Source organism: Tachypleus tridentatus, chromosome 12 (assembly GCF_004210375.1).
Source record: "Tachypleus tridentatus isolate NWPU-2018 chromosome 12, ASM421037v1, whole genome shotgun sequence".
NCBI classification, from domain to species: domain Eukaryota; kingdom Metazoa; phylum Arthropoda; class Merostomata; order Xiphosura; family Limulidae; genus Tachypleus; species Tachypleus tridentatus.
The window spans coordinates 134,871,279-134,883,877 of NC_134836.1; the positions used below are offsets into that span (position 1 = coordinate 134,871,279).

Consider the following 12,599-nt stretch of genomic DNA (forward strand, 5'->3'; position numbering starts at 1 on the left):
GTTATTAATTAAACAAGACTTTTTTAATATTTAAACAAATTATTAATTAAATAAGAAATTAATATTTAATCAAAAACATTTTTTCTGCCTTACCCAGGTTCTAATCCTACTTGTTGGTAGATGAGGTAGGTGAAAGATAGTTTACCGTTCGCGTTACGCAGGTTCCGCCATATAGAGGACCTTTTATAAGTTATTTTGAAATTCGCGCAAAGCTACACGAGGGCTAACTGCGCTAGCCGTCCCTAATTTAACAGTTTCTTCCACTCCTTCCTATGAAAGTTCCTGTCTAGGCTTAAGTTAACACCTGTTATTATTGTTTATATTATATTACACTACTTCGTTAAAGTGTAACATTACGTCACAATAAGACTAATAACAACTTTAACAAAATATAAAACAACCTTGTTTGTTATTATGTCTCTGTATACTTCTATTAAATGATACGTTTTGTATTAGTGTTTCACCGAGAGAGTGTTAAACGATTTGTGATACAAATTACATCAACCTGATTATTCACCCAGTAGTTAGGTTAGCAGTTACATTTATAGACCTACATCGTTAAAGTTCAGGGTTCGATTATTCTCCTCGTTGAATACTGAGTTAGTTGGTTAGTTCAGCACTAGGTGGAGAAGTTGTCAAGTGAATCCCGCTGAACGGTTACACAAACATTTCTTACTGGGCGATTCAGACACGATGTACATGTTCTTGTGTGACGATTCTGGATTGAACTTTAGCATTTTTAGTAGATATTTTCATATTGATGGACCGAACTGCTTTCATTCATCTTGTTCACTAGACTGGCGCGCTCTTGATTGTATGTAGCAGCTCATTTCATTGGTTATCAGGCGAACAAAGAACCTCCCACTCCACCCGATAAAAACATACAGCGACTGTATTTTAGGCTGGTCCTTTATCCTGGCTATCTATTGATCACATTTGAAGTCAAAGAACAAGGACTGTCTATCAGATATTTGTGACGCTTGAATCCCAATTTAAAGGTTTCGGATTCGAATACCCTTATCAATCATACTCGCCCTTTCAGCAGTGGGGGCGATATAATGTAACGGTTAATCTCACTGTTCGTTAGTAAAAGAGTAGCTTTGAAGTTAGTTGGTGTGTGATGATGACTGGGTGTCTTCCCTCTAGTCTATCACTACTAAATTAGGGACGACTAGCATAAATAGATAGCCTTCGGGCAACTTTGACCGAAATTAAAGAAACAGATAAAGAGAGAGGATTGTTCTCACACTTGGACGAAGATAATTCCATAGTTAATATGAAAAAATTAAACTGATATTTCTGAGATTTTAACAGCCAAGCATGGTGTTACTAAAACAAACTATCAAAATCTTTCTTTTGTAGAGTAACCTCTAGGTGACGATTTGTAGTGTTTAGTTGGGACTACAACATGGGTCAGCTATGAATAACGAGTGTGTGTGTTGTTATAGTAAAGCCACATCGGGCTATCTGCTGAGTCCATCGAGGAGTATTAAACCACTGCTTGTAGCGTTGTAAATCCGTAGACTAACCACTACACCAAGAAGAAACGAAGAATAAAGGTCTTTGATGTGATCTTAATTAAAAAGGAACAAGGTTAGAGTGAATCTAAAGTCATAATGCGTCGTATAAAAAAGATGAAACAGTAATTCTAAATAATCAGTGATGACGAGAAAACCCACTTGTAGAGAAAAATATATGTTTGTGAACCTGACGATGACCCAAGAAGGTCGAAACGTTGTTCGCTCCTCTACGTAAATATTTCCTCAACCCAAACCAGCCGTTTTTACATATATAGTAATTCTAAAATCGTAAACATGAAATGAACAGTAATTCTAAAATCATAAACATAAAATGAACAGTAATTCTAAAATCACAAAGATGAAATGAACAGTGATTCTAAAATCACAAAGATGAAATGAACAGTGATTCCAAAATAACAAAAATGAAATAAACATTAATTCTAAAATCACTAAGACGAAATGAACAGTAATTCTAAAATCACAAACATGAAATGAACAGTAAATCTAAAATCATAAACATAAAATGAACAGTAATTTTAAAATAACAAAAATCAAATAAACAGTAATTTTAAAATAACAAAAATCAAATGAACAGTAATTCTAAAATAACAAAGACGAAATGAATAGTAATTCTAAAACAACAAAGATGAAATAAACAGTAATTCTAAAATCACAAAGATGAAATGAACAGCAATTCTAAAATCATAAACATAAAATGAACAGTAATTTTAGAATAACAAAAATCAAATGAACAGTAATTCTAAAATAACAGACGAAATGAACAATAATTCTAAAATCACAAACATGAAATGAACAGTAATTCTAAAATCACAAACATGAAATGAACAGTAAATCTAAAATCATAAACATAAAATGAACAGTAATTTTAAAATAACAAAAATCAAATAAACAGTAATTTTAAAATAACAAAAATCAAATGAACAGTAATTCTAAAATAACAAAGACGAAATAGTAATTCTAAAACAACAAAGATGAATAGTAATTCTAAAACAACAAAGATGAAATAAACAGTAATTCTAAAATCACAAAGATGAAATGAACAGCAATTCTAAAATCATAAACATAAAATGAACAGTAATTTTAGAATAACAAAAATCAAATGAACAGTAATTCTAAAATAACAGACGAAATGAACAATAATTCTAAAATGAACAATAATTCTAAAATCACAAACATGAAATGAACAGTAATTTTAAAATAAAGATGAAATCAACAGTGATTCTAAAATAACAAAGATGAAATGAACAGTAATTCTAAAATCACAAAGATGAAATAAACAGTAACTCTAAAATAATATATATGAAATGAACAGTAATACTATAATCACAAAAATCAAATGAACAATAATTCTAAAATAACAGATGAAATGAAGAGTAATTCCAAAATCACAATGACGAAATGAACTGTAATTCTAAAATCATAAACATGAAATGAACAGTAATTCTAAAATCACAAAGAGGTAATGAACAGTAATTCTAAAATCACAAAGAGGTAATGAACAGTAATTCTAAAATAAAGATGAAATAAACAGTAATTCTAAAATAACAAAGTTAAAATGAACAGTAATTCTAAAATAAAAATCAATGTAATGCTGTTATTATCTTAATGTAATAATTTCTTAGAAATATCCAAGTTTACTGCAAAAATGTCGAAAAGTAAAATGAAGATAAATTACAACGAAATGCACATCAGTTAATGTTTAGATTAAATATTTTACACTAGGAGTATTTCTAAAAGGTTAAACTTATTGTTATAAAATTAAAAATCGTAAAGATAGGCGTGTGTTACATTTCTCCACAAGAACATTTTTTTAGCTTGACAACGATGGTAGGAAATCTCCCAGCGGGTTAATTTTATTCCACTAGATGTCGCAATGTTGAAGATAAAACCTACTTATACGACGGTCACAGAAGATGCAGTCTCATTCTCCAAGGTCTGGTACGGTGGTGAATAAGTAGAAAGATCCGAAAATGAGTCAAAAACCTGCCCACAAAGTAGGTAAGTTAGGTATCCTGGCAACGGATAATCTTCCAGTCAGTGTTGTTGTGGAACAAGAGCAGTTGAAGTTATGTTTCTTTAAACAGGTGTATATTGATAAAAGTATTTGTACATGTATAGGCAAATTTATACATAGAAAGTTGAACTTACAAACTGTTAAAAGCAAAAAATGAAGTATATAAACAACAGAACTTTCTAAATTGCAAGTCTTAACCGTACAATTAGTACAACAGTATGATATATTACCTACAGCAATAGAAGAAATCTCGCTATAAAAGTGCTCGTTAAATTAGATCATATTATAAGGTATGTTGTTAATAATCAAAGTTAAGAAAATAAATATTTTAGGCTGTAGTAAGTGGTTAGTTTTATGTCAGCGTGTTAAAAAAAAGTTATGCTAGTAATATATTTTGCTTTATAAACACAAAGAGAAAGTAGACCAGCGTTTCCTTGTATGTGTGTAATTTAACTACCCGATGAAACTGATAGGTTCGTATGCTCTTAACCAATGGAGAATTGTTGACAATTTATTTACCACTACTGGTTGTATCTAAAGGGAAGTATTTTTAATCTCATACTTTTGGTTTGCTTTACAATTAACCAATTTATTAAGTACCATAACGATTTTGTTAGAGTACTGTATTTAACACTTCTGTTTTGATGCAAAAAAAGAAACGCTGATATTCAGACTACTCGTACTATACCATCATTGCAACGTAGTGGAAACTTGTCGGTATGTTAAATTAGGTAGCAATATGAAGTGCTTGTTATTTTGGCTCCATCACATGCATCTTTTCTTACAGCTGATATCACTTTGGCTGACTTTGGTCGTAAAGAAATGATTATGGCTGAGAATGAGATGCCTGGCTTGATGGCTCTCAGGAAGAAGTACGGACTCCTGAAACCCCTAAAAGGAGCTAGAATTGCTGGCTGTCTCCATATGACTATACAGACTGCTGTTTTGATCGAAACTCTCTTGGAGTTGGGAGCTGAGGTTTGTAGAAGTTTCTTTCTAGAGAAAGGATCTGATACTAGGTATAAGCATTAGGCTTAACACTAAAACATCCTATGGTATATTAACAATTTTTGCTTCCTATAATTTGTGAAATGTAAAGTGATAATTAACACACTTGTATTTCCTTGTATATACCATCTTGTCATTAGGGTGTACACTGGTATCTTGCAGGTCCAGTGGTCAAGTTGTAACATATTTTCAACTCAGGACCATGCAGCTGCTGCTATTGCTAAAAGAGGGGTTGCTGTATATGCATGGAAGGGTGAAACAGATGAGGAATATATCTGGTGTATAGAACAGGTAATTAAAAAAATTACATTGAAGTCCAAGCTAGGATTTGTTTTAGGAAATTCATTACTTACAGAAATTCAGTTTGTATAGAAATGTGCATGTAATGAGTAGTGTATTAATGTGTAATGTGATTTTTTTTTCAGTATTTTTTATTTACATTTTGTGAATTTAAAGCCATAAGTTTCCTAAACTAATACTTTGGTATGCCAGTAATGATTATGTACTTGGCATGCCATCGTTTGATTGAGAAGCACAGCATATGTGCATTTCCATAGCCTGTGATCGTGACATTAAGTTAATGAAAGAAATAAGAATTGGCTTGGTTACCTTCAACCTTTCTACTGCCATGTTTACACTTTTTGTTCTGTGTGAAAACATCGAGTCCTTCATAATAAGTTGCACAGTTTTGTAGTTTGTTACTTTTGTAAGCAGTTACACAATCATAATTTAAAAAATATTGAGCTATTTTATCACTTTCAATTTTTGATTAATACATTTTCTATTTTTTTTCCACTCAGACTCTTGTGTTTCCTGATGGACAGCCATTAAATATGATCCTAGATGATGGTGGTGACCTAACAAACTTAGTCCACACAAAATATCCTCAGTATCTGCCAGGTACATGATCTTCCTACACTATATTCATTTTAATACACATTGTCTGTGTATTCAGGATTACTTGACTTTAATTAATGACCATTTTTACACTAGGTATTGTGGGCGTGTCAGAAGAAACAACAACTGGAGTGCATAATCTGTACAAGATGCTGAAAAATGATACTTTGAAGATTCCAGCTATCAATGTCAATGATTCAGTGACAAAGGTAGGTTGTTGGACGTCCTCGGTCCACTTACCAAGGTGGACTTTCTGTAAAACGTATAGAAGATAATAAATGTATTGGTTAATAAAGATTAACTGTCTTTGTGACACGTGCACTTTAACCCACTGTTATGAATGAACACATTAAAAACCATGCTGTTCTGCTTAAGAGATTCTTAAAGACTGTTAAATGCTTACTCTTGTATGATTAGTTGGACATAATTTCTTATAATTCTATGTACAAGACTTGAATATGTTTTGACTATAAATAGCAGCATGGATCCTGTGTAGTAGAAATATTATTTTACCTTTCATGGGAGTACCATATTGTTAAGTACAGTTGGAGTTAAAATTAACCAAGTCTGTGAAATTATTAGATTTCCAACTTCTTTAATTCAGCATCAAAGACTGAGTTGTTCTGTTGTTGTAGAGTAAATTTGACAACCTGTACGGCTGCCGAGAGTCCCTTACTGACGGTATTAAACGGGCAACAGACATCATGCTGGCTGGAAAAGTGTGTGTGGTGGCAGGATATGGTGACGTTGGAAAAGGTTCTGCCCAGTCTCTGCGAGCCTTTGGAGCTCGCATCATCATCACAGAAATAGATCCAATTAATGCCCTACAGGCTGCGATGGAAGGTGAGCTCTCTCGTAACAGTAAATGTTAGATTTGTGTTCGTAGTATTATGGAGAAGCCTTCAAAAAGTTGAGACATATTTTAGTAATAGAGAATAGGACCCACAATTTTAGGAATGTTTGATGGACTGCTTAAAATCACTGATAGTGTGTTTCTTAAAATATCTTTCTTTATAAATTTCCAAAGATACTGAAAACAAATGTTTGCTATTTGTGTATACCTATATGTAATTTTTCTTATCTTACACATTTCCTTTTGTTATACACCAGGCATACTGATGCAGAAGGTATTTGGTTTATTTGTAATTCCAAACATTTCTTGTGTTAGGTATCAGCCATTATGGGGGCACGTTTCTATTGTGAAAAAAAGTCTTAACCTGTTCAGTGCCATAGACGAGAAAACTCGTCCAAGCCAATCGGTAACACAGTGCCACGGACGAGTTAATCATTCTCAATAATACCTAACTTAAATGCTAGGTGTCAGCACCATACATGCATTTGACCAACTTACAAATTGTTTCACTTTTCGATCCAAAATGGCGTCACTCAAAAAGTTACAAAATGAAGAAGCATTAGAGTTGTATTGTAGCAGCTGCAACACTTGGCAGTCAACAGGTTAATGTTTGAAAATTTCTCCAAACTTTAGGAAGCAGGGGCCATGTGTAAAATTCAATTTTAGAACAAAATTGGTAAATGTGTTAACATGATAAACAGAATTAACACTTGAAATTTCTGTCTACATATGGTTTAGTGATGAAGTTCAGCTCCTCATTTATAGTAACAGTGGAACTATTTAAAAGAATAAATTGTTTGTAGGGTTGTTAAGGGGACTGGACACTACTATTATTAACAAATAATCCAAATTAGTTGGGCCAGTAATTTGGTAGAAATATATCAAAACTGTGGTTAAAAGCTATACAAGACAGCAAGGGTTAGTGAATGTAATACAAACAATGTTATAGGTTATGAAGTTACTACAATGGAGGATGCAGTGTCTCGGGCTTCGATATTCGTCACAACTACTGGTTGCCGTGACATCATAACTGGTGAACACTTTATGAAAATGGGAAATGATTCTATAGTCTGTAATATTGGTCATTTTGACATTGAAATAGATGTGAAGTGGCTGGAGCAGAATGCAGTAGAGAAAGTCAACATTAAGCCTCAGGTCAGAAATAGAATTTCTCAACATGTTTAGTTATTTGTTCTTTAGTGACCACGACTGTGAAACCTAAAAATGTACTTGATCATGTTAATAATAATGTTACTTTAAGCTCACTAAACTACCTGAAGTAAGGGTTCCTGTTTAAGTGTCGTAAAATCATGCTTTGCACTTTAGGGCTGTAGATGGGTTAGTTGAGGGTCAGGGTGTACTGTCTGTTTAAAACAGCCCAAAAGGTGGCAGTAAATAGCTAATACTCCCATCACTTCAAACTTATGGGCAATTAGTGCAGAGTCTTGATGTGGCCTTTCACAAAGTTCCAAAAGATTAACTCTTTCAGTATGGGCTTGGTCCCAGGAACTCACCTTTTAACCATTTTGTGCTTGTGATGGTTTTCACACCATATGTTTTCTCTCCAACATGAAAGTAATTTTCATTTTACAATTAAAAATACTTTAATGTATCAAAATGTTTTATAAACTCCAAATAATTTTTTTTTTTTTTCTAAAGAACTTTTTCACTATCCTAGCTCTGTATGGGGTGGGCCAATTTGACTGACCCAGTAACCACCTTAAAAATTAAGAAATGTAAATTATGCTTTGTCCTATAATGATTGTTATAACATGTATTTTTATTACACTAACTTGCAGCCATGCTCATGTTACTGTGTTCAGTAATATAAGACTGACTTTTATACAGTACTGTTTAAAAATAAGTTACTTAATGTAGAACAGTAAGTAATAAGGCATATCAAACAATTCTTTGTAGGTTTTAAATATACATTTCAAATAACCAAAACTAATAAATTACTTCATCGCTACCACAGAAGTATTATAATTTATCAAGTTTAGTAACTAAGCTTGTACTGTGGTTAGAACTAAACCTTCAAGCTGTAACTGAACTGTTACATTACAATTTTAAAACGAGCCTGAACACCTCAAGCAGAATATTCTAGTTTTTGACTGGTTCTTCATGTACACCTACCCCTGTCTCTGACACATGTCTCCAAAATGGAAAGAGTTAGGTAGAGCCATGATGTTTCATTCTTTAAATATAGCCATATCTCAGCAAATATAAAAGACAGTTCTTATATTCTAGCTTAGCACTGTCAGTACTGCGAGTTCCTAATTTGGAATAAATTATAGATTTTGTACTTAGACATCACAAAAATTTGAATTTTAACTCACAATTTGACACCAAACTTATTTTATTATTCATGCAATAGCAGTTCAATAAATATTTGAATGTAAGGGAATCCAGGCAGTGTGACATACCTTTTGCCCTGTGCGTTAATGAATTAAGTTGAACAGGAAAGCTTCGATTTACAATAGGTTGTGATATAATCATATTATTGGGGTACCGGTTGTGGGCTAAAAGCCTGTTTTAAATATTTTCCTGTTGCAGGTTGACCGGTACAAGCTAGCCAATGGTAACCACATCATCCTTCTTGCAGAGGGCAGGCTAGTGAACTTGGGTTGTGCAACAGGTCACCCCAGCTTTGTTATGAGCAATTCCTTCACAAATCAAGTTCTTGCACAGATTGAGCTGTGGACTAAGAAAGGACAGTACAAAGTTGGAGTTTACTTTCTCCCCAAAAAGGTTAGTTGTTATTCAGGTACAGTTTATGGGTGTACACCACCAGCACTGCTTAGTATTGTTTGTTATATTCTACAAGTCATAACATTTAAGTTTATTTATATCCATTACTAAACAACCTCTCGTAAGGTTGGTTTAAAACCTATGGATTTGATGCTGTATGTAGAGTTTGTGTGCTTTAGACCACTAAATTATTGTAGAAAAAACATCAATAACTGAGCCTGCATTATACAGGTCATAACTGTTAAGTTAACTAGGACTAAGGGCATGTGTGGTGTATTTTGTCATGTCTGCTAACATCCTCACTTGTTTATAAACATTGCAGCTTGATGAAGAAGTAGCCACCTTACATCTGGAAAAGCTCGGAGTGAAACTGACCAAGCTTTCTCCTGAACAGGCAGAATACTTGAGCCTTCCAAGCGAAGGTCCTTATAAACCTGACCATTATCGGTATTAACACCAGAATTATACATAAAATAACAAACTTCCTGGTCTTCATTATTGAGAGATGGATTTAAAAGTAAGGAAAATTAATAATTAGGTGTATTCCAAACCAAAGACTTTTAATAATAAAATATGAGTTTGTGTAAAAAAAAAAAAAAAAGATAGGGGTCTTAAAACACTGGACTGGTTACTTGCAATGAAATGTTAAATTTACATAACAGATATGATCTGATCAACTCTAACCCACTACTAGAGGGAAAGAGGTACACATTAGTACAAAATCAAATTCATCAATATAGTATTCAAGGTAATATTAGAAATGTCACACATTTTATTCTTTGTCTTACTTACAAAAATTATTCAATTTGATAATTTATAATCCTCCATTGTAAAGTTGAACTATAAATAATAGGAAGAGAATTACAATATTAAACATCAACTTCATGACCAGATACTTGTCACTAAAGGTGGCAACTGCAGGTTCAAATTCTTCTCTCCTACATATTCTCAAGAGCGGCCAAACACTGAACTGTCACAGTTAGCTTTCCAATGATAGTGTGTTCGTCAGTAGCATCATATACTGAAAGAAAACGTAATGTTCACAGATCATATAAACTTCTCTATTCTACAACTTCCAGCCTACCACCGTAATCCTCAATGAAAGATAATAAAACTAATGATTCCATACCTCCCAATCAACAAAAAAATCAGAAAGGAAGCTATTTTACTCAATACATAACGTGTTGTGATGACTGAAAAGAAACAAACTTACTGTTTAACTCCTTTCCAATAAGATCTTGCTTCTTCTGCATAATCTAAATGAGAAGAACAATAACCATACATCTCAATGTCTTTAGGGTGAAACACCTCAAGCTAGTAGTCTTTCATAATTTCAGTTTTATATAAACACACACGTAAAGTGTTAAGCTGTTACCTCTCTGAGATCTACATATGCATATCCAATGTCTTCACAATCCATGTCGTGTCTGTCCTCGGGTGGTTCACTCACAACAATAAAGGTTATTCTGGAAACCAAGAGAAGCAAAAACCACTCACTCTTAGACTGTCCTCTCTGTACAAAGTCTTTAAACATTCATCTGACTAACAAACAAAATAATGCTACAGAAAGTGAACACAGAGTGAGATTACATTATTCAAAAACACAAAATTTGTTTGTAGATAGTATGTTATAAAAGTACAGAAAATGGTCATTATTCCCTTCAAACTTTGCATTTGTAACTTGGATAATTAAATTTAAAAATTAACCTATTTTCTATGTAAAAGTGAGCAAATTTGCACATTTTCATTTACATGTCTTTATACTAAAGTTACACAAAAATGTTTAGAAGTGAGTAGTTTTTCAAGATTTGCAACTTTAATGTAAATCACTTTCACATATCAGCCCCTAAATAAAGTCTCTCAGCATGTTTTCGTTATATGCTGCTTGATAGTGGCATTCAAAGTCCAGTATGTTTTCCTTGATCTTATCAAGATGAGTGTCAAGGATCTGGACTTTCAGGAACATCCTGCAGCCCATTGTGCTGTAATTCTTCACCAGCGCCTCAACCAGTTTCACATAATTTTCAGCCTTGTGATTGCCCAAGAAACCTCAAACCACTGCAACAAAGTTGCCCTAAGTTTTTTTTCCTTCCTACTGAGCTCCATAGGAAATTCTGTGCACTCCAGAATCTTTCGTTGTAGTCCAAGGAAGACAAGTTTTGACCTTTGCCTCAGACAGCTTATCAAAAGCTGTGACAAATTGTTTCATAAGACCCAATTTTATGTACAATAGTGGGAACAACACCTTCTGGAGGTCCACTAGTAGCTCACACTTGACATTATGCTTCCCCACAGAAAACTCGGTCCATTGTGGCCAGTGCTTCCTGTTGCAGTGCACAGCAGTGTTCCTGCTGTCCCAAAGTCAAAGATAACGAAAACTAGGTAAAGCCACCTTGGATAGGTCTATGTGTTCACTTAAGCAGTTAGACCTAAACTGAAGTGGTGAGCCCCTGTATATACATTACTGACCAAAATCTTAAGGCCAATGAACATAAAGAAAAAATATGCATTTTGCATTGTTAGATGCAACCACTTATTTGAGTAGAGCTTTGAAAGATGAAAATAACAAAAGAGAAAATAAAAAACGTTTTTAGCATTTAATAGGAAAAATGTGAACACTATGAAATTAGCTTAAATACTAGCTGGTCAAAAGTTTAAGACCATACTGAAACGAAGCGTTAATCGGTAAACACGTAATGAAATTTAGTCATTTGTGTTTAAGCATTAGCATTGTCAACATCTTCGACTGACATCTTCTGTGTTACATTGGGTAAAACATGGCAAAGGCTAAAAAGCTGACAGAGTTTCAATGTGGCAGAATGGTAGAGCTGCAAAAGCAAGGTCTCTCAACGTGCCATCGCTGGTGAGATTGGGCATAGTAAAACTGCTATTCCAAATTTCTTAAAAGATGCTGAGGGATACAGAATCAGAATTTCAAGTAGTCAGCCCAAGAAAATTTTGCCAGCATTTAGCTGGAGGATTCGAGGTGTTGTCTGGCAAGACACGAGCTGATCATCGAACCAGATTAAGGCCCTGATTGATGCAGCTCAAGAACAATAAGATGGCATCTGCGAGAGAAAGGCTTTAAAAACCATAAACGTCTTCAAAGGCCATGCCTCCTTCCACACCACAAAACACCTCGGTTAAACTTTGCTGAGAAGCACCAAACATGGGATGTAGAAAAGTGGAAGAAGGTTTTGTTCTCTTATGAGAAAATATTTAACCTGGATGGTTCAGATGGCTTCCAACGTTTCTGTCATGATAAGGATATCCCACCAGAGACATTTTCTACACGACACAGTGGAGGAGGTTCCATCATGATCTGAGGTGCTTTCTTCCATGAAACAATGGAGCTTCAGGTTATACAGGGTAGTCAAACAGCAGCTGGCTACATTGGCATGTTGGAGAGAGCATCCTTAGTGACTGAAGGCCCTCGTTTGTGTAGAAATGACTGGATCTTTCAGCAGGACAATGCTGCAATCCACAATGCCTGCAGGACAAAGGACTTTTTCATGGCGAATAACATGATTCTTTTTAA

At 34.0% G+C, this 12,599-nt stretch overlaps 2 protein-coding genes across 12 annotated transcripts in view; one reads left to right on the forward strand and one right to left on the reverse strand.

Annotated features, from left to right (window-relative positions):
- The first annotated feature begins 3,390 nt into the window (after positions 1-3,390).
- Positions 3,391-9,662, forward strand: Ahcy (adenosylhomocysteinase). The gene is made up of 9 exons (XM_076472370.1): positions 3,391-3,539; positions 4,343-4,533; positions 4,726-4,854; positions 5,364-5,463; positions 5,557-5,669; positions 6,096-6,303; positions 7,263-7,468; positions 8,867-9,061; positions 9,384-9,662. The coding sequence occupies exons 1-9, from the start codon at positions 3,512-3,514 to the stop codon at positions 9,513-9,515; spliced, it is 1,302 nt and encodes a 433-aa protein (XP_076328485.1). The 5' UTR covers positions 3,391-3,511; the 3' UTR covers positions 9,516-9,662.
- Positions 9,663-9,810: 148 nt separating this feature from the next.
- LOC143234765 (protein fantom-like) overlaps positions 9,811-12,599 on the reverse strand; it is an 84,432-nt gene continuing 81,643 nt past the window's right edge. For all 11 annotated transcript variants that reach the window (XM_076472365.1, XM_076472368.1, XM_076472360.1 and 8 more), the window contains 3 exons: positions 10,437-10,527; positions 10,275-10,317; positions 9,811-10,082 (listed from right to left, as the gene is read on the reverse strand). In XM_076472365.1, the coding sequence (XP_076328480.1) occupies positions 10,000-10,082; positions 10,275-10,317; positions 10,437-10,527 (217 nt within the window). In that variant the 3' untranslated portion in view covers positions 9,811-9,999. The remainder of the gene's footprint in view (positions 10,083-10,274; positions 10,318-10,436; positions 10,528-12,599) is intronic.

Excerpts from the sequence above, each read along its gene's own strand:
- Ahcy (XM_076472370.1), top strand. The coding sequence starts at position 3,512 with ATGAGTCAAAAACCTGCCCACAAAGTAG. Across the intron at positions 5,670-6,095 it reads TCAATGATTCAGTGACAAAG|AGTAAATTTGACAACCTGTA; the intron begins GTAGGTTGTTGG and ends CTGTTGTTGTAG. Across the intron at positions 7,469-8,866 it reads AAGTCAACATTAAGCCTCAG|GTTGACCGGTACAAGCTAGC; the intron begins GTCAGAAATAGA and ends TTCCTGTTGCAG.